General features: G+C 44.0%; 1 protein-coding gene across 1 annotated transcript in view; it reads left to right on the forward strand.

Annotated features, from left to right (window-relative positions):
* LOC135707432 (transcription factor mef2A) overlaps nucleotides 1-24,499 on the forward strand; it is a 324,135-nt gene that overhangs the window by 157,065 nt on the left and 142,571 nt on the right. The window contains exon 2 of the mRNA XM_065229260.1: nucleotides 20,303-20,776. Within this exon, the coding sequence (XP_065085332.1) occupies nucleotides 20,303-20,776 (474 nt within the window). The remainder of the gene's footprint in view (nucleotides 1-20,302; nucleotides 20,777-24,499) is intronic.

Raw genomic sequence — 24,499 nt, forward strand, 5'->3', positions numbered from 1 at the left:
ACCAATCTCGTGTTCATCTAGTTTAAATTGATAAATAGCAGATTTTTAGCGATGGGCCCAATCTTAGATCCCTAGGCCAACATTAGAGTCATTTCCCCTATATAAGTATTTCAAGATTGTGCAACTTACCTTGTGAAGAGCTGGTCCGAAAGTGAGTGGAGAGTTACCCGTGTGTGTTTATGAAGCGTTGTCATAGATACCTCTGTTTACCAGCATTGAACTGCTGCGCTTACAACGGAGGGCTGCACACATGGCTTGCTGACTCGTTAAGCGTCAAGTTAAGACCTGCTTACACTAGCGCTAATATATGCCACACATGACCCTCTCTCCTCATAAAAAAAAGAATTTTACCCGGTTTTCCTTTTCAGCCTTGAATGCACCATTGCTCTGACATCATTATCATCATCATGAAGATCAATGGGAGCGCTGGTAGGGAGCTTAGGAATCTCTCGTTCGAAAATCGAAATGGATGATTTTTCAATTAATCTCATAGTTGCTCGGAGAAAAATTGACCCGATTGGATTCTAAGACTTCTGGGGCGCAATGTGGGATGTTTGCCGTATAACAAAATGTTGGTAGACTGTGTACTGGTGAACTGAAGCCGTTGTGTCACGAAAATGAAAAGTGGACGCAGGCCTTGTTTTCTCTGCTGAGATCCCTCTAGATGGAGCAGCTAGAGTGATGGCGGTTAACGCTGCTGTGAGGAACGAAAGGCGAGAGTGCTGTTTTTAACACCTGTTGAAATCTTCGTGATTAACGTGATATCATAGATTTCTTGGTAACATACCGGGTGATATCATTCCTTTATTTTTTTCTTAACTTTCATTCCATTATTATATGAAACATTAAATGTTGTGGACAGGACTACCAGGGCACCCAATTGACGCGAAATGGGTGGGGAGAGTCGAAATGCCAACTCCCTGTCGTTAACATTTCGTGAAAAGAAGGTGAACTCTTCTCCCCCACTCATTGGGACATCCTGAATCCAATACTACATTTGTATGATCCTGTTGTCGGAAGAAGATTCTCATGTATTCCTTGGATGCAAATGGGCGATGTTGCTCACGGATTCACCCAAACCGTTTTTGGCCCTTCATACAATGGCAGGTTGAATACAATTAGAAGCTTCGGCATTCTTCAGCTGCTAGATGGACGAAGGCAGTGCAAAGCGGCTGCTTTTCAACTTCGCCAGCTGACCAGCTTCATGGCGGATCTTCTGCGAGGACACCGGTGTGGAGAACATTAAGTTGGCCAGATGGTCGTTCACCAGCATTTTGTCGTTGGATAGCGAACGGACCTTCAGGGCACCCTTGTTGCGGGAGGTTGTCAACCGTTTTTTTTTTTTTTTTTTTTAGTGCTACTGTCCATGACGTTGATTTCCTGTGTCAAACAGTCCTGTTGGTGCATCCGTACTGATATGCATTAGATAATGCTGGTAAAATGTAAAGTATGCGTTATTTTTTGTTTTGTAATAGGGATCGTGGCGTCATTTTCAAGTAATTGAGGCCAATTGATTTTTTTTTGCGAAAGCGTCGCTTTGAAACGATTAAGGCTTTTTTTATTTTGTGGCGTCGTTTTGAAACGATTGAGGCAGATTTAGCAGTTTATTTATTTTAGTTTTTTTCGTGGTGGCATCGTTTTGAAACAATTTGAGCAGATTTTGTGTTTTCTGTAATGGCGTCGTTTTGAAACGATTGAGGCATATTTAGCATTTTGTTTAGGCATTGGCATCGTTTTGAAACGATTTAGGCAGATTTTGCGTTTTCTGTAATGGCGTCGTTTTGAAACGATTAAGGCAGGCTCGGTAGTTTTTTTTTCGCAATGGCGTTCGTGAGACGAATAAGGCAGATTTGGCGTCGTTTATAAACGAATCAACCGGATCTAGCAGTTTCCATTATTTTTTTTTTGCGGTGCGTGAAGGCTACGGTTATTCTAAACCGATTGATATTAGCGTGGCCTCTTTATGATAGAAAACCAAATGAGCTTATGGAAGATTCCATATGGCTAAGTTAAATCTGGCAGGATCGCCAATGTGCAACTTACCTTGTGAAGAGCTGGTCCGAATTTGAGTGGAGAGTTGCCCGTGTGTGTTTATGAAGCGTTGCCATAGATACCTCTGTTTACCAGCATTGAACTGCTGCGCTTACAACGGAGGGCTGCACACATGGCTTGCTGACTCGTTAAGCGTCAAGTTAAGACCTGCTTACACTAGCGCTAATATATGCCACACAAAGATATAATTATCAAGTGTCCGAAATATGAATCAGTATGGTACATTACATTTGTTTGCAGCTATGGAAAGGTGATATTAAAACCGATGAAATGCACCTTAATTCTTAGAAAACTGGCCTTTTACTGCGTACCTCATATTTACAGTCCTGGCTATTGTTATTTATTAGTCAGAGGCGCGGAGCGACAAGCATGCGTCCTGAATGAGCTTCCCAAAGAAACTTATTTAGAATCTGCTTGGGATACATCTTCTGGAAGCTTCTTTTAGAAGGTTTTTTTTAGAATCTTCTTAGAAATATATTCTAGATGTTTGCCCGTCGCTCCGCTCCTCTGTCTAAAAAAACCGGAAGGACGTTAAATCTGAGTAGTTATGCAGTAAATGAGATTTTTTCCAAAGAATTTCATTGAAGTTCAGGAAATTTTAGGGTAGTTCCGAAATCTTAAAGAACTACGGAAATGCTTTAATTTTTTTTGGATAGGTTACGATAGCTTCAAGGCAGCTCCATATATTTCCTGAATCGAGAACTTTAGTGAAGATCGAAGAACTTCAGAGAAGATCGAAGAACTTCAGTGAAGATCGAAGAACTTCAGTGAAGATCGAAGAACTTCAGTGAAGATCGAAGAGCTTCAGTGAAGATCGAAGAGCTTCAGGGCGGTTTCATTACCTTCAGAAAATTTGCAGGAACATTGGTTGAGTTCAGTTGAGTTTAAAAATCTTAAGGGAAGTTATGTGAACTTCGGGAAGCTCTGAAAACTTTAGGGCCGTTCCATGAATATCAGAAAAATTTCGGGTACTACAAAAATTTCGAAAACGCTCGCTTTCATTAAATTCAGGAAAATGCCCAAGCAACACACTTGTTCTATAACAATAATAACAAAGAATAACCTTTGTATGACTAGTTTTGGTTGAAAAGCAGTTTACTCAACATAATTCTATGAATTTGTGTTACTGGGGTGTGGCAACCTTCCAAATTTTCCAAAAACTAAAGATGGTTAAGAAAATTAGCGAACTTTCGAAAAAAGTAAGGGTTTGTATCCAAGACACGACCGTAGATTTGACGTAGGATTACGTGCTTGGTATCAATATTCGGCGACTGTGTTAGGGAAACCACTTTTCCCATTAAAGAAACGCCTCATGCACAAAACGCACGGAAGTTTTGGTCTATTCAATAGATAAAAACAAATGCGAAAATTGATTAGAGGAATTTCTTGCCAAAATTTTCTAATTGCGACATATTCACGGTCAATCATATAAATTCTAGAGTTTTTTTTGCTTTCTTTAAGCGTTCTTACCTTAATTCGACCTGTTTCTAGTTAATTGACAAGGTCATGTGGTATTCGGACATTGCGAGAATTTTTATGTAGCGCTTCAATACCGTTACGCAAACGTTTCGCTGCTAGGTACATTATCAAAGAGCTTTGGGAGTGATGTAGCTGGAAGCAAGGCGAGCGAACGTTCAATTAAAATTAACTCTTAAGCAACAATAATTTATGGTGGTCCTGAAAAGAACCGTTTTGTCGTGATGGTTGAGTAATGTTGAGCTATTAGGGTGTTCAACACGGATGAGGCTGGCGAGCTGTATGAGTGACGCGCTTGGCATAGATGGCCCACAGTGACTCACGAAGAGATACTGAATCCGATCAGTAGCGGTGCGGCTTCTTCCTCCTTCTTCGGTGAATGGATGCTCATGTGGGCTGCAGCTGGCTGCTTGCGGGCAGCCTTTCGTTATGTACTGGAGGACAATGTTCAACACCACACGCCGAAAGCACTGCTGCTGTTACTGATGATGCCGACCGCCCGGACACCAGCGCACACGGAGACTGAATAAGCACCATTCGGCGAGACCGGATGGAATTCGATTTTGAAATCTGTGTTAGGCAAAGAGCTTTTTGCAGGCAATCGGTGATAATTTTGATCACCATTGCAACAGTTGAACATTTGTGTAATTTTCAATAGTGACCTATTGAAAATTGATAATGTGTTCATGTTAGTTTTCCAATTTCCATTGGTTAGTTTAGAATTAAAATCTGGTCAAAACCTTACAAATTTTTTTAACGCGGTCGATTTTGGTTTTTTGAAATTGCACCCCCAAAAGACATAATCCTACATCAAAAAAATCGGAAACTTCACAGAATTTCTGAGAAATTCACGGAAGTTCAGAAAACGTCTTGAAACCAGGATGGCTTCCACTCACTTGCTACAAAACAATTTTTTTTTCGGAATTATTAAATCAATAATGTTATAATGAGAATTAGTACTTGGAAGTTACCATAAGATGTTGTAAAGTATGTGTTTGACAAATAAAACCTCTCAACGTTGCTTTTAGAGCGGCACCATAAGCGATTGTATGATTCGTGAGCGCTCACAGTTTCAGTACATTCCGAACAGTTACAGGAAAATCATCAAAAGAGCAGCAAAAACTTCAAACACGTTCCCAAGAATGAAAGGAAATACCAAGGGTTTAGGTGAAATTTAATCAACATACTGAGGGATAATAAAGGATACTCCGAGAATTTCTCTAAAATTTCGGGCACACCAGGGAAGCTCCGAGACGGTTCCATCAGCTGCGAGGAATCTGCAGGAACTTTGATGATCTAAGAACCTGCGGGATATCCAGAGAACTTCAGGAAAAACAAGACATCTTCAGAGAAATTTAGAGTACTTAAGAAAAATTGTAGAATCTTTAAAGAAGTTTCATGAACCTCAGAGAAGCTAGAAGGTCTAGAGATCATCAGTAATGATCAGAGATTTTGAGAGCACTCCCAATACAGTCAGGAAATTCCAGACTTTTGGGGAAGTTGGTCTGTAAAGGTTAGTTTCGATAAATTCCGGGCAGGTTCATAAACTTCCTGGAAATTTCTAGAGTCTAGAGGTCTCCTTAGAAGCTTAGAATACTTCAGAAATATTCGGGGAACAATACCGAAGTTCAAAGATTTTCAGAAAAGTTCCATTTTTTTCAGACCAATACCAAAAACATCAGGATTATTGCGAGAGCTTTGTGGAAGCTTTGAAAACATTCGAGTTCAAGGTAAACCCCCCTTAAAGTTCCGAGATATTCAGGGTAGTCCAAAGAACTCCATAGAAGTTAAAATATGTTTAGGCAGATCCAGGAATATTCCGAAGAATTCAGAGCAGTTCCATTATATAATTGCAGGAACTTTCAAGGAGCTCCGATAAATTATGGAATATCCCGGAATGTTCCAAAGCTCTCAGTAAATAAGTAACGAAAGCAAAGAAATCCAGATAACTTCATGGAAGTTGAGTTTTTCAGAGAAATTCCATGGAAGGAAGTTAAAAAAAAGTTATAGGAGCTTCAGGATCGATCAAAGAAATACAAGGCAGTTCAATTACCTTTAGGGAAATTGAGGGGACTTGTAAAAAGTTTTGAGAAATTCAGGGAAGTTTAGAGAACTTTATCGAAGATCATCGGGCAATTCCAATAACTTCAGGGAAGTATCAGAAAAATCCAGACTTTCGATGATCTTGAAGAGTTAGTGATTTTGTTTCGGCTCAAGTGCTGAGAACAGTGGTATCAAATATATTATATTAACAATATGATCCACTCTTTCGCTTAGCTGGCGAACCAAATTTTTAGCGATGAAAGCCCCTCTGTGGCCAAAAAGGCTACCAATGTATTTGTTTATCGTCACGAGGGGTAAACCAAATGAAAATTTGTTTAATATTTCAAATGAATGTATTTCAGCATATTATTTTATTTGATGACAACAGTGACATGTTAGACAAATTTTAAAGTAATATACACAATGTAATTAATGAAAATAATGTGACTCTTACTTTTGTAATAAGTGCTATATTCGCACCCCTCGATTGTAATTGAATGATTGCTGCTGACCTTTTTCAACGCTAGATGGTGCGTGAAGCAATATTTTGCGGGTCGCCATTGCAATGTTTGGAAAAGGCATGAATGGATCATATTGTTAATATGATATAGGGTAAATGTCGGCTTCGGCACCCATTGACTGTTTTCGGCAATCAAAATTTAAACGTTAATTTCACTATGTTTTACCATCAACAGACTTCCCTGAATGTATCCAAATGATTCTTTAGTCTTTCAGCTTCAATCTGATTATATTTGTAGGACCGAGCAATCCTTTTATGCCAGATTTTTCTTCAAATGAAGCATACGTAATACAAAATGGGGCTGATTTCGAGTTGCCGATAATAGAACAGCTGGTTAACACGCAGTTCTAATGGGAAGGTTGCCGAAGAAAAAGAGGCTGCCGACAATAGTCACACTCACCTGAGAAGTTTAGAGCGTTGTAAAAACGCTTTCAAACAGTTTTGAAGAATTATGTCGATTGGAATGGATAGAGAAGCAAGCAGCAGATGAATTGAAACAAACAGACACGTCATATATGTGCGTGACGCTGTGAAAATGTTAATAGAAGTGCGGACGCTGCTTAGATTGACGAGAATACGTAAATTCCCCTATTTGGTGGTATCATTGCAATCGTTTCGATCCAGAAATTAACCACTTTATTCGAGCAGATAAAATGACGTTAACTACCACTCGAACTTTGAAATGAAACATTATTTTGAGATTTTTTCTTCTAGAACCTCGAGAAAAGTAGCCAACATTTGTGCGTTTCATAAAAACATAGAAATTAGTTGGTCCAGTTTTGTGAAATCGCTGGTAGAAAGTCACGCCAAAACTGCTTGACAAAGTGGTCAATTGGGATCATCATAAGGGCTAGTTATAGCTTTAAATTGCAAACTTGTTGTGCTGAACGAAAGACGATACAATTGTATATACCAAAGTTCAAATACCGAAACGTCGGACATAAAACATCGTTTCGTTTTGATCCACCATGAAATTGAAAAGCTAATATCTGACAAATTAGTATTTTAAAGTTTTATGGCGAGCTGATTATAGGCAACGCTTACCCGTGCTCTAGTTTTAATTAGAGGCAACTAGTTTATGTGTTCATTCCAATATCACAAATAAGAGTGCTTTTCAAAGGTGGCGCATGAGCTAGGGGTGGGTGGACATTAGACTAATGCAAAATTTGAAATTTTCGCTCCACAAATCGGGTCCTGATTAGCCTCCGAAAGTTTAAACTCATTTGATAAGAAACTGACTTGGCACAAACCATTTGAAGTTTATATGGAAATTACTATGGGAAAACAAAACTTTTTGTTCATTGTCTTTTAGCCTTTTTACATATTGCACTGTTAACAAATTCTTTTGATATTCTTATGGGAATTTTTATCAGCTACAACTTTGCAGAAAATTGTTTTTCAGCCAAACGTCAAATTAAATAGTTATTAATTGTTTAAGAGATTGATAATCTTATGGCAAGATTGAGAAACTGTATTGTGGGAAACACTGTATTCTGCAGTGTGACATAGTAGCCATGATTTTTGTCCTCTATTCTACGCGCCATAAACACCAATGTTGCCTGCTGAACAGTTGATTGAGCATAATCATAAGACATCAGTGACTTGAATCATTAATAACTTTTGTTCCTTATATTTGATCGACAACTGGTCTTGAACAAAGTTGTAGCTGAAAAAATTTTCAACAAGTTAAGCGATCATTTTCTAAAGTAGAGTGAACTGGTGAATTTTAAGATAGATATGAACCGGAATTATGGTTTCTCGATAGTAGTTCCCATATAAACTTCAAATGGTTTGTGCCAAGTCAGTTTCTCACTAAATGAGTTCAAATTTTGGGAGGCTAAACAGGACTCAATTTGGAACCGTTTGAGCACTGTGGAGCAAAAGTTTCAAATTTTTCATCAGTCTAGTGGACATATGAACAATCTGTGAGTAACCAGCTCTAAATTTACCATGAAAGCACTGCTACTCACTGATTACTGTAGATAAGCAATCAATTGAGCTGATAATCAAATGTGTGTCCTTGCAAACACGAAGTATCTAAGTAACATACATATCTGCTTATTGCCCCTATTGCTATATAAATTTAATATTCTTCTGAACTTTATATTTGCCGTATAGCAGCCTTATAATGCAAATTGGCGGGTTTGTTACCTACTTGGATAGTGGAGCAATAATTCAACCCTCAATTCATTCAACTATACCATTTACATCACACAGATGAGCATAGGATGCGGGCTCATCTCAACTCCCAACACGTTTTTCGCACCTCTGATTGATCCTCGACAAATATCTTTCCTAACCTTGTTCAGGGCCGCCTTTTGCCATGAAAATCCAGCGCCGATGCCATGAATTATGCATAACCTGAATAACCCGAACTTTTGCGACTTTATCAGCCTTCTTGATTTCCGGTGGATCTCGACAGAATGGACACATCTCACATATGCCCCTAATCCAGAAACGAGACAAATAAATCCCCCTTCACCCACCCAAGCAGCCATTCTTAAACGGTGGATTTATTGCCAATTCAACCGTTCCCTCGAAGAAAGCAGAAGTAAATCCCTGCGCTGCAGCATAAAACAACGGCTCCAGGATTGATGAAGTTTCCGTCTCAAGAAACAATTTCGATAGCTCTTTCTCCCACTCTCACCGAGACCTTTCGTTCAGTCTCGGTTTCGGTTTCGGTGAATTTGTTTGTTGAACCCCTACTAAATGGCTACATGAGGAAGCAGCACTCAACCCTGAAGACGCTCTCTTCAAATTGGACATTTGTTGAACCTCTGTCCGGTGTGTGTGTAGCCCATTTAAATCAAGCTGTCAGAAGTCCTGAAAAATGAGAAGATATCCGTACCGGAATCCGTCAAATCAAGAGGCACAAATCTTCCTCCCGAACCAACTGGAGACGATTTGCTGTAAGGTTCGAGGCCAGGTACAGAAGCATCAGTAAATTGATGATCTCAATGTTTGAGAAGGATACGTACAGATATACACTCTCGCACATACACATTCCGGTAAAGCAAGTGAATTCCTCTTCGGATTTGTGTTTTGCTGGAGCGTTTTCCGGTTCCTCGGGTGAGAAATGAAGTCTAATGGCAGGCTCTTAATCACGATGCTGGATGGTGCTCCTTCTGGAGGTGGAATCCGACTGAGTAACGCTCCGGAGAAAATGCGATATCATTCGGTTACAGGTTATATCCTCCGGGCAGGAGTCACCTATTCCACGATGGTCTGGCAACCCTATGGGTGCTGCATAATAAAACAGGCCGAAATAAGATCCCTCGTCAGCAACTGTTTGCTATTAACGTAGGTATTTCGTGATTCAGCAGAAAAAAAATAATCAACAATCTCACGCATGTGTTCATCGACTGTTTCACGGATGACCTGCACCTGAATAATCAATCTGAAAATGATTTAGCCGCAATTAATTAGTCATGCGATTAGTATTCGTTATGCAAAGTGGGTGACCTGAGTGGGCCTAAAATAAATCCGTTCTGCCTAATGTGCCGGTTAATTGAGAGCGTATGTGGTGCGATTATTCGGTGCTTATGGCATGCAAATACCGGAGCACTGCATTAGCATTTGTTGTTTTTCGATTAGCGCCCGATTAAGTGGAATAATGTTAAATTAAACGCTTCGGAGAGCGATTTTGTTGATTTGCACTTAGTAGGAGGGCGTCAAAAGCAATGCGAAAAATTCACAGTAATCCACCTAGCAGCGACTTGAGCCTTTCTTGGATAGTTTTGGACTATTTTAATCAATATTCCATCTCCAAATGTCTCATAGAGTGGAAATTCAGTGAATCACATACTCGACTAGGTTTTGGACGACCTTCTACCAAAGATTATATCAAAATGAAGCTCTAAATATAAACCTTATATATTAATAAGATTATTTTCAAATTCGGTTTGAACAGATATTAAAATGAATTCTAGTATCTTGATCGAGGAAAATTCTCATACTCCTCGATCAAGATACTCTCGTAGTTCACGTAGCTCAGAATCCTCACAAGACGCCTTTTCCAACTCTCCAATGTCTACTGCTTCCAAATCAAGCACATTCCGTATATAGACATCACAAACTGGATCAAATGGTTCCTCCACTGATGTATGAGCGAGACGTGATAGAGAGTTGTCTATGTGCGACTTACCTTTACGGTACACCACGTCGTAACTGAACGCCTGCAACCGTAAGACCCAACGTTCTACCCTTAAACAGGGTGGTGAATCGGGTGGAAATATTGCTTCAAGGGGCTTATGGTCGGTCTCCAATTCAAACCTAATGCCCACTAGGTAAATCTGAAACCGTTCAACCGCCCACACTAAGGCCAATGCCTCCTTATCTGTCTGGCCATACCGACGTTCGGTTTCAGTTGGATTCTTGTGGGTGTGGAGTTGTTCGCCTCCTCGTGGTGCACCCTAGAAACGATGGACCACCAGTGCTGCGGTACTGATCCAGTCGGCTAATCGAACAACAACTATTCCCCAGACGGCGCCTTGCGATCGATGTCAGTAAGATCGCAAGTATGTTTACTGACACACTGGCCGTATGTAGGAAACCGAGCGGAAACTTCACACAAACCACGCTACGGGCTGGCGGCCAAGGTATTTCATCCTTTTAGTACCGTCGGGTGGAACCGACCGAAACGACGTTTGAGCTAATGCCTTGCCCGTCTCCGTCCCATAAAACCCTGGCAGGCCTTAGAATACGTTCCTTCCGTGCCACCCAGTTGGGAGACTGCGGTGGAAATAGGTTCGGTTGAGTTATTCCCGTCTTACGCCATCCGGCTCTGAACATAACGCCCCATGAAAGCCTATGTCAATCCTCGACATGGACCTCACTGCTTGCATAGGCACCCATAGGGATCAAACAGCGACTATTCCAGTTGCACGGTTAGGATAGCGGTCTAAGGGGGACCCAATAGTCAGAATGATAGATAATCATCAAAAAAGTTCCAAGGTGGTCTTACGAGATCTCCCCCACCCAGTAACTCAAACAAGGACTTGATCAAGGATACCAAGGGGCCGAAACCTCTGCCAGACCCAGAGCCAACCGATGAGACCGGCGGACAGCCAGAGGAACAACCCATGGATGGGTCCAGGCTAATAAAAGCCATGCATGGCTTTGGGGCCCTCCCTAGGATACTGGCTATCGCGGGTCAGCTCGATGCGATCATCGAGTTCACCAGCACGCGGAACAATATCGCAAAGGACCTCAAGCAGGCCTTGCGACAGCTCCGCGCTACGGTGGATGAGGCCCAAGACGACCACAAGCGGCTAGAAAAGCGACTGGAAGTCGCCGAGAAGGCGGAGAAGAGGGAACCGAAGTCTACCCAGACGGACGCCTTCAACTTCGCAGGCAACAGTACGATGGCCAGCGAGGCCCTCCACTTTGCCGTGACACAAAGGCAGAAGCGCGACCGGTCCTCGCCAGTAAAGGGTGCAGCACGCCCCAAGAGACGGAAAGTCTCAGCCCAGGTAGAGTGTGCGGCCGTGGTTGAGCAGGCACACTCGTACTGGCGTGATGCTCCTGGTGCTTAAGGTTCAATTTACTTTGATGCTTTTTGGAAAATTTCAAAAGCAGTTTTTTCCGACGCATCATTTCAGATTGCAAAAAGCTCGCACTATTCGATTACTTTTGATATTTTACACAAAATGACGCAAGCTTTTTGCAATCTAAAATAATGCGTCGAAAAAAACTGCTTTTGAATTTTTAAAAAATGCATCAAAGTAAATTGAACCTTAAGCGTGGCGCTAGAGACCAGGGACCGACGTACCAGAAACTGGCAAACGAGGTCGTTGAAAATGGGGTGCAGGTAAGATCGCTAGGCTCGACGATCACCATCCAGGTTAAGGACTTGGATGAAGTGACAGAGGTGACCGAACTAGCCAAGGCGCTCAGGGAGCAGTGCCAAATCGAGGTACCGCCAACAGCGGTTACCTTGAGGAAATGACTGTTCTCCACCCAGGTGGCTACCGTTAAGCTCCCGGCAGCTGATGCCAGGAAAGCGGCAGCCACAGGGAAGGTACGAGTGGGCTGGTCGGTTTGCCCAGTGAGCATCCCCCGACCGGTTATGGCTTGCTTCAGGTGCTTCGGTCAGGGTCATGTGGCTCGGGACTGTAAGAACACCGACAGGAGCAAGCTGTGCAGATGGTGCAGCTCGGAGGGCCATAAGGCGCAAGATTGCCAAAAGCCGCCGAGGTGCACTATATGCGCGGAGAAGGGGAAATCCCCTACCAACCACATGGCAGGTGGCCCACGCTGCCCGGGGGCCAAGAGCGATGCTGCCCCGGCTAAGAGCAATGCTCAGCCATGTTCGAGGTAGCGCAGTTGAACCTGAACCATTACTCGGCTGCCCAGCAACTGTTGTGGCAATCGGCAGCGGAATGGGGAGTGGATGTCGCAATCATCTCCGACCCGTACCGTGTCCCATCCGGCAACGGGAATTGGGTCACGGACGCGTTGGGGATGGCAGCGATATGCACGATGGGGAGCTTCCCCGTTCAGGAGGTAGTCGTGTCCAACTCGAGCGAGGGATTCGTGATCGCCAGGGTAAATGGAGTATATTTAAGTAGCTGTTATGCTCCGCACAGGTAGTCTATCGAACAGTTCTTCCAGATGGTGGACAGACTCACTGCGGTACTTGTCGGCCTAAGACCGGTGGTCATTGCGGGCGACTTTAACGCATGGGCGGTGGAGTGGGGCAGCCACCACACCAACCAGAGAGGATGCATCCTACTGGAGGCAATGGCCAAACTGGATGTTGTACTAGCCAACACCGGCTCGGCCAGTACCTACTGAAGGAATGGTGCAGAATCCGTCATTGATATGACGTACTGCAGCCCGTGTTTGGAGGGCAACCTACACTGGAGGGTCGATGAGGGTTACACCCATAGTGACCATCAGGCGATCCGCTACAGTGTGGGGCCAGGTGAGAGACGAGTGGCAGGAGGAAATCCTTCCTGCGCTCGAGGCTGGCGGACGTCGTTCTTCGATGAAGAGGTCTTCGGCGAAGCACTGAGGCGGGAGCGAATAACCCCGGATCTGAGGGGGAAGAACTGGTAGCAGCGCTGACAAGGGCGTGCGATACACCCATGCCTAGGAGAGCCTATCCCAGGTATGGCCATAGACCGGTGTACTGGTGGAGCGAGTCGATTGCTATCCTCAGGGCGTCTTGCCTCCAGGCGAGAAGGAGGATGCAACGAGCTCGTACGACTGAATCTCGGGAGGAACGCCGTGTCGCTCTTCGAGCGGCTAAGGCGGCCCTCAATAAAGAGATCGCCAGACGCAAGCGCGCGTGCTTTGACAGCTTATGCCAAAGCGCCAACACGAACCCATGGGGGGATGCCTACAAAGTGGTCATGGCCAAGACCCGCGGCGTGGCGGCACCCCCGGACAGATCGCCAGCGATGCTTGCGTCGATCGTTGGGTTCTTATTTCCACGTGGGGACGTAGACTCCTGGCCGCGGATCTCAGTCGCGGATCAGGGAGAAGTGTCTAGAGTGACGAACAGAGAACTTAGCGATATTGCCAAGTCGCTGGTGGTGGGTAAGGCCCCGGGCCCAGATGGGATCCCGGTTGGGCTCTGAGGGCGGCCGTTGCGGAAAATCCAGACATGTTCCGTTCTGTTTTTTAGACCTGTCTGAACATAGGCATCTTCCCAGATACGTGGAAGCGGCAGAGGCTGGTGCTGCTCCCGAAGCTAGGAAAACCCCCTGGGTACCCGTCAGCCAACAGGCCCATTTGTTTGCTGGACACCACTAGGAAACTGCTTGAGAGGGTCATCCTCAACTGGTTGTCGGCTTACACTGAAGGTGTAGACGGCCTGTCAAGCAGCCAGTACGGGTTCCGTAAGGGCAGATCCACGGTGGAAGCTATCCGCGACGTCATCCAGACGGCAGAAGAGGTCCACCTGAAACGAAGGGGCATTCGTTACTGCGCGGTGGTAACCTTAGATGTGAAGAACGCGTTCAACAGCGCGTGCTGGGGGGTGATAGTCCACTCGCTTCACCAGCTCCAAATTCCCGGAGGGCTGTATAAGATTGTGGAAAGCTACTTCCAGAATCGTGTGTTAACGTACGACACAGAAGATGGCGAAAATGCGTAAGAGTCACCGCAGGAGTTCCACAAGGCTCCAGCCTGGCCCGGTGCTATGGAATTACATGTACGATGGATTGTTGAGGATAAGATTCCCAGTAGGCGTGAAAATTTTAGGTTTTGCCGAAGATGTCACGCTGGTAGTCTACGGGGAATCCCTCGAGGAGGTAGAGCTGACAGCGGCTCACTGCGTCAAGCTTGTGGAGGAATGGATGAGATCCAGGAAACTGGAGCTTGCCCATCACAAGACGGAAGTGGTCGTAGTCAACAATCGCATGTCAGTACAGCATGCGACGTTGACAGTCGGCGGAAGCACAATTAGGTCTGTGCGCTCTCTGAAACTCTTGAGGGTTATGCTCGATGATAAGCTCAGCTTCGGCTGCCACGTCGAGTACGCCTGCAAGAGAGCGTCTACGGCTGTGGGGGCATTATCCCGCATGATGTCAAACAGCTCGGCAGTGAATGCCAGTAAGCGCAGGCTCCTCGCTGGGGTCGTAGTATCTATCCTCAGATACGGTGGCCCTGCGTGGGCTGCGGTACTGGATATTGACTGTCACAGGCGGAAATTAGAGAGTACATACACGCTAATGTGCTTGAGGGTGGCCAGTGCATACCGCACCATCTCGAGGGAGGCCGTCTGTGTCATAGCAGGGATGATGCCAATCGGCCTCATCATTAAGGAGGACGTGGTGTGCTATTAGGACCGTTCGAGGGGTGTGCAACAACGCGCGAGCGGTGTCGATTGCGGGATGGCAGTCGGAGTGGGAAAACTCCACAAAGGGGAAGTGGACCTACCGCTTGATCTTCCGTATCAATCTGAGTCAACAGGCGCCACGGGGAAGTAAACTTCCACCTGACACAGTTCCTGTCAGGCCATGGCTGCTTTAAGAGTTACTTGCATAGGTTCGGCCGTGCAGGTACTCCAACCTGCCCCGCGTGTGCTGGCGCCAAAGAGACGGCCGAACACGTTGTATTCGCCTGTCCACGCTTCGAGCCAGTATCGAGCGCTATGCTAGTGATATGCGAAGCGGATACCAGTCGGGATAACATCGTCCGTAGGATGTGTGGTACCACCGAGAACTGGAGCGCAACATTTCCAACACCACCAGACAATCCCGTTGTGCGTAGGGCTTTGAACTTTTTGTCCGAACGATTTCTCCTAGCCAACATTTGTACTCCATTGAATGTTCGAATGAACACCCGAATCTGCCTGCATCTCGATGATCACACCTCCTACTTCTGCCCAGACCAACTCTTCTGAATCGCTTGTCGAAGATACCATTTCGACAAATTCGGTATACTCTTCTTCTTGCTCATTGCCTATTGCGTGAAACCGTCGAGTGGGAAAAGGAGCTTCCGTTCGCGGTTGTTTCCCGAATGACATCCGATTGGGTTGGAATGCTTGAGTGTTACTTCTTTTGGCAGCAGACTTCATCGCTGGCGTTTGGAAAGCACCTCACGGTTGTAGCATACTACACGGATAGAAATCTCCTTATACCATTTGGCAAATTTCTATTGCTGATTGTTCATAAAATGTATAAGTCAACTAATAAACAGACGCCTTGCAAAAAGTTAATGAAGATCATGTGTCAAATAAATTGTATAAGCTGTCACACATACCTTTTATGTATTCTTATAGGACCCATGTGGTTTGTCTTATGGAATGTATAAGGCTGATGTTTTGGCAAAAATGTATAAGTGAAACACATGAATAAAATAATTGATTTTCGTTTCGTGTATACGAAAATGTCCCAGCTTACCGCAGTTGGACCACGTTTTATTCCAAACTGGACAATTTTGACCTGATCCGTGAAACTTTCCGCAAAATTTGCAGAGCATTTTCACCCGTTGGATGATCTCCGTCTTCTTACCGTGGGTAATATTGCCTGGCCGCTGCTGATCGCTAGCAGAGCAAGAAGTCTCAAAAGCATTCACCTGCTTAATAACTTCTTCCAGTGTCAAAACCGTTGCCTGCAGTGGTTTATCACAAAGTGAAGCTGGTACAAATTGAAGCATTTTGTCAGCAACAGCTATGGAAGACCTGTCAGCAGAGGTTTTCCCAAAATTACACCTCGATGCGTGCGTCTGTGTCCTCACGCGAAATTTTGTCAAACCCTCGCCTGATTCCTGTTTCATGGCCCAGAACACGTAACGCTCATGAGCCTCATGTCGCTGTCCAGTTTCTCTACGGCAACTGCATGGGAATCTGTATCCTTGTCCCCTACAACGTCTACTCCCGGAATGTTGAAGAAAATATCCTGCAGTTCGAAACCACCATGTGCCAGAAGCAAATTCTTCTTTACTGCGGTTTCTTTGAACTTCGCAGCCCGGAGGCAAATTTCGTTTGTTTTGAAAAATAATCTGTTTAGTGCATCATCACGCAATGATCACCATTATTTACCTGAAGATCACAACAATAATATCGAAAATCGCAATGTTTACTATGAACGGTAGCAACTCCGCTCTCTCGCTGCGGTAGCAATCATCAATCACCACTTCCTCGCCGTGGCAGCCAATCCCGCTGACAAATCGCGGTAGCAACTCCGCTCACTTGCCCCGCTAGCAATCGATCACCACTTTTTTGCCGTGGTAGCTATTCCTTTCTCTTTCGCACCGCTTCTCAAATACGATGGTGGTCGAATACCTTCCTCCCTGTCACACTCAATTGAATGTTCCACACAAATAATACTAATCCAAGGGGTGGTCACTCTACACACGTATTTTGCGCCAACTTTTTTCTCAGTGTACCTCATGTGTGCCGCAGCTTTGACGGCAGTGCCGAGAGTGCCAGTCATCAGACTGAATTCGTTTGTTTGTATAATGGCATGTTTGGCAACCCGGTTAATTTGACAGTTCAAAAATGTTTTATTTTGAAGAAACAAAACAAGCAGTAGAATCAACAATCAATACGATTCTAACGATTTTAAATTGGGTGACTACTTGACTAGCCTATTGGTCCCAAGCAAATTGATTAACGCACCCCATTCTAGTAGAAATTCCAGTACTACACTATGTTTGTTTTGATTCGCTATGAAAGTTTGACATATAAAATGAGGGGTTCATGGATTTTCCTATGTTTCGAGGGGTGCATCGATTAGCTTGGGACCGAAGATAGTACCAGAGTTGAGCAAAAAAGTTGAGCTCGTTTCTTCGGGACCTTCTGGTCTTAGAGTTACCTCTATGGTAGAATCGAGAGTGAAATCCTATCCCAGATCCTAAACATCCTCACCAAGACGATGTTCCATAGGCACTCCAGCTGGACAAGCTGATACCGGACAAACTGGCCCGACAAGAAGATCTCCTCAAGACCGTGATCGAAATCCCTCGCCCGCTGGACAACATCAAAGCGCATCTGATGGTATTCGAAATCTACAATCGCTGGACGTGTTCACACTATCGATGCCAACCACCCGACCGGGACTCCATGGATTCAAAGTTTGTAGAGGCCAAGGTCATGTACCAACTGGACGACAAGAAACGGGACGAAGCAGTTTATTTCAGAATGCGACGGAAATATTGCTGCTGCAAGGCTAGCTGCTTCAGCGGTGAGCACGAGGGTGAGCAGGTATGTATGCATTAACAAAGTGCTGCCAAATGCGATTCCCGATGCGGTTGTGTTCACTGATGATACTCCTCTCACCACCACCCTATAATCGCCGTTGGCATATTCAGCGATCTGGTAGTGACGGAACGGTCATGTGCTCGATGGAGCAACAGCCAGCCATCGAAAGCCACCATCCGGCAGCCACAGAAAAATAAAAGCTAACACAAGCCTAGATGATTTCAGGCTGGTCAAACCGAAACACAAACCGGAGTAATAATGGAGGGCACCATTCCATCCGTTTCTTTTCCTTTCATCTTTTAGGGTGTCTTGCTGCTTCGTAGATGAATGTTCTTCCCACCCCCGCCGTGTGGTAGGATCGAAACGAGAACTGAGCAGCTCTACCAGCAACAAATCCTTATATTCGGCTGGTTCAATGATTCGATCTAACGTTTGGATCACACGGTCGAAACCATCTACTAATCTATGGAGATCCGTGATAGATTCCTTGCTAAGTGAAGGTAGTTTAATGAGCGCATGCACTTGTTTCTTTTTCAAAAGTTTATCGTTGTCGTAACGTCTTAGCAACGTGTCCCAAGAAACTTGATAATTGTTCTTCGTGATCTTTAGCGGATCATTCAGTGCCTTTGCTTCGCCTGCTAAGTACCCTTTGAGGTAGTGAAGTTTCTATACATCGGGTAGATCTGGCTTTTCGTGAATCAGAGACTACCATCAAAATATTGCAGCTGGATTTGAGGCAAGCGAACATGATCCATTACGCCATCTGCAGTGCGCATTGTTTGGTGTGGCGAAGACCTTTCCTGCAATCCTTTAACCTACTCAACCAGAAGCGATTTCGCATCGTAGTAACGGTTTTCTATCTCAAACAGCTCCTTTTTTGAAAACCATCTTCTTCCTCATAATCCCCATGCGCTTGAATTTCCCAGATTGTTTCGCTAATTTGTACCCACAGAATATATAATCGCTCAATTCGAACATCAATTTGATTGGTGGGGGTTCCCTCCTTAAAGTTCTTAACGTACTGACAAATATTGCTTAACGATAATCTGAGACCCTTGAGTTTTGTTGTTAAGACCTTCAAGGAATCGGCATTTCTGGTTATGAGTTTTGTTGCCATAGTTGATGTCGTTGCAGTACAGGAACTCGAACTCGAAAGTCAATTGTTGGACGGATTACTCTTCTGGCAAGTTGTTGAAACGTTGATTGAAAAGCGAGAAAAAACGTAGATGTAGTATCCAAATTTGTCCGGTTCGGCTGAACATATACCGTTCAGCACACCTGTGAGAAGAATCACCTCCGAAGCCAAAACAGTGAAAAGCGAGGGAGTGAAGAAGCGAATGTTGTATGCAAATTGAAACTTCCGCTAGACATATATATATACTGCTCAGCGCGCCTGTGAAACAACCGAATTCAAAATGCGTCTTATTCGTCTCTTATACAGCAAGTAGTACAGTACGAAATCGTCTCGAAAGTTCAAATCCAGTACAGCGGAGAAAGAATGACCAATGTAGTTTCACAAACAAGCCTGCTACGGTAGGACATATATGTACTTTGTCTCACCTGGACAACTAAAGATGGCGCTGATCGAATAGACTTCAGTGCGAAAACAACTGTTAGACCTCAGGAATGGCGTCCATAAATGAGTAGACTTGAAACAGTCCAATTTGCATCGAAAGGGTAATAATTTATTGGTGCGGTATCTATGAATCCAGCTTCGGCTGGGCATATACTTTTAAAGTGTATTTACCTGACCGCAATTGCGGGTGTTTGACGTTTGCATTTGAACTATTTTAATTACCCCCAGGTTACAAACTATTTACATATATCCATCCCGTTACACCCAGACATGGTTATTCCTTGCATTTCCCGGTTGGCTGTACGTGACTAATTTTATCCTCCTCTGAAGTGATTAACATGTCAAAATTGTATCCTTTCCTTCAACCATATCCAGCTGAGCCCGTTTTGTTGGCTTCAACATTCTGAAAGTTCACTCAACAAAAAAAAAACTTAATTATGATTACGAAACATTGCATCCGACTACACAAGCTCGTGTGGAAATTATAAAGTCTGGAAGTGAGCTGGCCTCTAGCGATGGCACATTGTGGCGACGTCCTTTCTGTGTTTCTCGTTAAGGCTACCAACAGCAGCGGGGTGACGTTCATCGTGGTTAATTAGAGCTTGCTTTCCTTTTGTCTTCTTCTGGCTGGGAAATTCTTAATGCTTCACGTCAGGAAAAATGCTAAACTTGACTATGAATAAGACAAATTTTGAACGGAATAAATTGCTATCGTATTGGTGTATTTAATTTATCGAAAATTTCAGAATAAGCAACCGCTTCCGCCAGCGGAAGCCTTCCGGATTATTGCTCACGTGAGAATCCGTCCGTCACGTTCCCGAATCATCGTCCTAATCCCTGTCATTCAACATTTACCTTCCTGTCATCATCGCAATGTTTTATATAGATATATATCCCGTCCCTATGTGTAGCCGAATCATGCTGATACCTAATACCGTTGTTGGTTCTGACTGCAATCTCCGTTTTTCTCCCACTCCTCTAGACAGGAACGGCTCCCGGCCTCCCCGGCGGGCGTACGGGCGCCTCAGTGTGGATGCCGACGATGCTCAATCGTTGCGACGTGAGGCCGAGCTTAACGACAATCTGATTGATGTGGATGGAGAATTGAACGAGAGCAACTACGCCAACAACAACAACCATAACAACAATAATAACAATAACAACAACAATAGTATCCTAGTGAAAAATCAGAACAAAGCCGTTGTTGGAAGCACAGCCACGACCACCACGACCACGAAAACGACGATGATAAATGGCTGCCCTTCGCATCTGTTCCCGCACGATAACTACTACGGCGATGGCGATGGTGACGACGCTGATGTAAACCGGAATCAGTCCAATAGCAACGAAACCGACTCGGACCAGGAGCTGGATGCCACCATCAAGGAGCAACGGCTCGAGGAACAAGCCCTTTCGCGGCTGCAGGCGATGGCACTGTCGGACGATGACGAGTACGGTGAGTACCTACAATCCATCATCCTCATGGGCCCTTGTTCTAGAGCTGGTATTGACCACTAAATGCACTTACGGGGGGTTAAGCTGGGGGGAATTATGCAATGTTCGGACCGACCGCAGCCGTCGCAAATGTAATATGCATAGTGCGAAGTGGGTCCATCTGACGATCGGAGGTGGCATTTGTGGTTGAGTGTTGCATGAATTGTTTATCCAGTGTTTTAAATGCATTGTCGCTTATTGTGTTCCGCTTTACAGTTGGTCTTGAACGCAGAAAGCACTTCAGAGCTTATTTGGAGCGCCTTTCTACTGACAAGGCACAAGGCGCTTAAACCACTATGTAATAGAGAAATGATGTCAAATATATGCGATGAGATGGGGTTTAGGATCTTGAGTTGAGGGAGTTTGCGAATATGAACGTTAGTTAAACATCAGATCGCATGACTGCCTCTCACTCCAAAGGGCCTGGGTTCAATCCCAGTCGGTGATTGGTGATTGTAGAGACGGGTGTCCCCACGAAATGAAGTAGTGTAATAGTTCATAAGTTGCTTGGAGGATTTTCTTGAGCTCATGTGCTGATATGCAGTTTTAGTTTACTTTTTTTATTTCAATAGCTTCAGACTTTTTCAATTTATCTTGCGAACTTCTATCTGACTTGATGTGTTAATATGTTATGTCCGGAGAACTTCGACATTAGGGCGTGATTGCTTTTGTAAACAAACACGTCATTTGCCTATTTCTCGTGAATTAAAGCTCAATCATAAAAAAAAACTAATAACATAAACAGGTAGATGAATAGTTCCTCTATCATTTGGTATAGTTTATTTGCAAGATTGTTCTTTTAGTCGCGAGAAATGGGCGGTTGACGTGTTTGTTTACAAAAGCAATTACGCCCTAATCTCAAAGTTCTCCGGATGTGTTTGTAGCTTTGCCTCTCTCATGTGAATCACATTTCATCGTCATTATTATCTTCACAATTTTGAAGACGACAACTATGACTCGCCGTTCGAGAGGAAGCCGTTCTCCTGTCAATTTTGGTTCCTGCATTTTCAGGCATCAAATTGTCGCTCTTATGGAGTATTTTGTGGACAACTGTTCGAGAGTTACCGTTCGCTCTAATAAAGGCTATTTTGTACGACCAGAAGCAGAAGACCAGCCAAACTCGTCAGAGAAAGCGGAGAAACAGCAAACTATTCATTGACTGGAAAATTTCGGGTACTTGGTAACAAACTGTGCCACTCATTTCTGCTCACCTGTCACATATGAACCGGTTCAATCGCTGATTGAATTTACACAAACGGCCTTTTTAAGGCCACCAATTTATCTTTAATAGAGAGGTTGGCCACCAATATTTTCCAAAAGAGTTGAATTTCTGAATATATCCCAACTAAAATTCATATCAAAAGATTCATATAAGGGCAATCATAGTCATACCAAGGAGTTAAACAGAGAGAACCCCGCTCAAATTCCTATTCCTACACAAATCACAAGCTCCTGCTGTAGTAAAGAAATAACATTTATTATATAAGACCACGTAGTCCTACGTCACCATTGCATACAACCCCATAGGGCTGTCCCTTGCAGTATTTCAATTTAGCAGCCTTCATGCCAAAAAAAAGTTGAATGCTTCAAACTGTTTTGAAGGAACATCACTACAATCAGTGGAATCCGAACTAAGGCGATGATCCAAAGGCAGTCAGGCTAGACAAACTGACCTGACCGGAGGATCCCCTCGAAAAAGTTATCGATTTCGTCCGACCGCTAGCAGATGCTTTTTAAAGATAGCATCGAAACGATGGCATCCGGAATTTACAGCCGCCGAAGCAAACTGCTGCTAATGTTGAAATCGGTGAATTCTCAGGGATCAAAATCGGCCGCAGAGATCAGATGGTTACCTGTCAAGTACGTCCTGAAGAATACGACGGAAGTGTTCCGCTGCTAAAGTGCTGAAAAAAGTGATGGAAGCTAACGATTTTAAATTGACTCACTACTTGACTAGCCTATTGGTCCCAAGCGAACGATTAACGTACCCCATTCTAGTCGAAATTCTAGTACTACGCAATGTTTGTTTTGATTCACTATGAAAGTTTGACAGATAAAATGAGGGGTTAGAGGATTTTCCTATGTTTCGAGGGCTGAAGCGATTAGCTTGGGACCGAAGAGAGTACCAGAGCTGAGCCAAAAAGTTGAGCACGTTATTTCGGGACCTTCTAGTCTTAGAGTTACCTCTAGGACACCACCCAGTCTTCATAGCCGGCGTTTTCAGCAACCGTCACTACCAGTGCCACCGGAATGATCATGTGCCCGTGAAGCGACGGTCAGCGAAAGCCAGGATCAGTGTAGGGCCCGTTTCTCTTCCTTATAGATCACTGCATCAATCCTAACCTAACTTTCGTTTGACATTTTTGCCGGGTTTGTTTTGCTCGCTATTTTCTCTTTTGCTTTGATGTTTACTTTCGGTTCGCTCGTCAGTCAGTCATTAGCAGTGCGTGCAGATACAAAAATCAATGCAAGTCGATTTAACTGAATGTTTGTAGGCGTCAAACTGTGAAGCTGATCTCCGGTTGTATCGTCTAATGTTTTTTGATTATTTATATCTGTTTTAAAATGCCGAAAGTTTGTGTGTTGAACCATTGTCATACGTCCGTATCAGCGCGAAGCATGTACAGCTTCCCTTCGGTAGGTTCGAGCTCATTTATCAGCCGGCTTAATATACTTCGAAGAGATCGATGGATTGTTGCTCTAGGTTTGAAAGATACTTTGAGCTGGAGTACGAAATATGTATGCGGTAGACATTTTATCTCAGGTTAGATTTAACTTGAAAGTTAATTAATTAGTATTGATTGAATAATTAGGTTACTTGTCGAACTATAGGAAAACCATCTAAATCAACAGATGTGAGCAACCCGGATTGGGTTCCATCATTATTCTTACCAATTAAGAACGCAGCACAGTGCTGCACAGATGATGATAAACTAGAGGATAACCTGCCAAGTGCCTCGAACCCTATACATCAATTAACACAACCTGATCCAGAACCAGCTAAAATTTTTGATGAAGAACTGGAGCATATAACTTCCCCGAAGTTATCGTCCGAATCATACATCGAAGCCTCGTTTGATGAAAATAAGGAACTCACCGAGGAGCTCACTTCACCTTCAGTTCCGACTGGTTTGTTCACCCAGAAAAAAATAACGTTTTTCAACATATAATTTGCTTTACTGTGTTTCAGACAATTATTTGCATAGAGCGTTAGATGCTGAAAAAAAACTCCAAATTTATCGAACCGAACTGGCACGAATTCAGAACCACAACTTTGGGTTGGAGGAAAAGCTGGTTTTGAAGCAAAGGGGTTTGGAGTTTTTAGCGGAGAGTGCTATTAAGTGCAATTATTATACAGGAATTTCAGACTACCAAGTTTTGACGAAATTATATAAGTATTTGCGGCCGTCACTTGATGACCCTATGCCGAATTTCGGTTCAGAACAACTGTTTGTTATGACGTTGTCACAATACCGTTGAACATACCGTTCTCAACGTTGGGGTTTGACTATGGTGTGAGCACAACAACGGCATCTAAGTACTTTCACCGCACACTATATGTGATTTATTCATGCTGCAAGTACGCTCTTCAACCATCTCAACAGAAGAATGCAGCTCGTCATACTCCACACAGCTTCGCCAGAATTTACGAGCATAAACGTGTACATATTCATTGTTGACTGTT

Source organism: Ochlerotatus camptorhynchus, unplaced genomic scaffold, assembly GCF_037179485.1.
Source record: "Ochlerotatus camptorhynchus isolate MF236.1 unplaced genomic scaffold, CSIRO-AGI_Acam_v1.1 ptg000312l, whole genome shotgun sequence".
NCBI lineage: Eukaryota > Metazoa > Arthropoda > Insecta > Diptera > Culicidae > Ochlerotatus > Ochlerotatus camptorhynchus.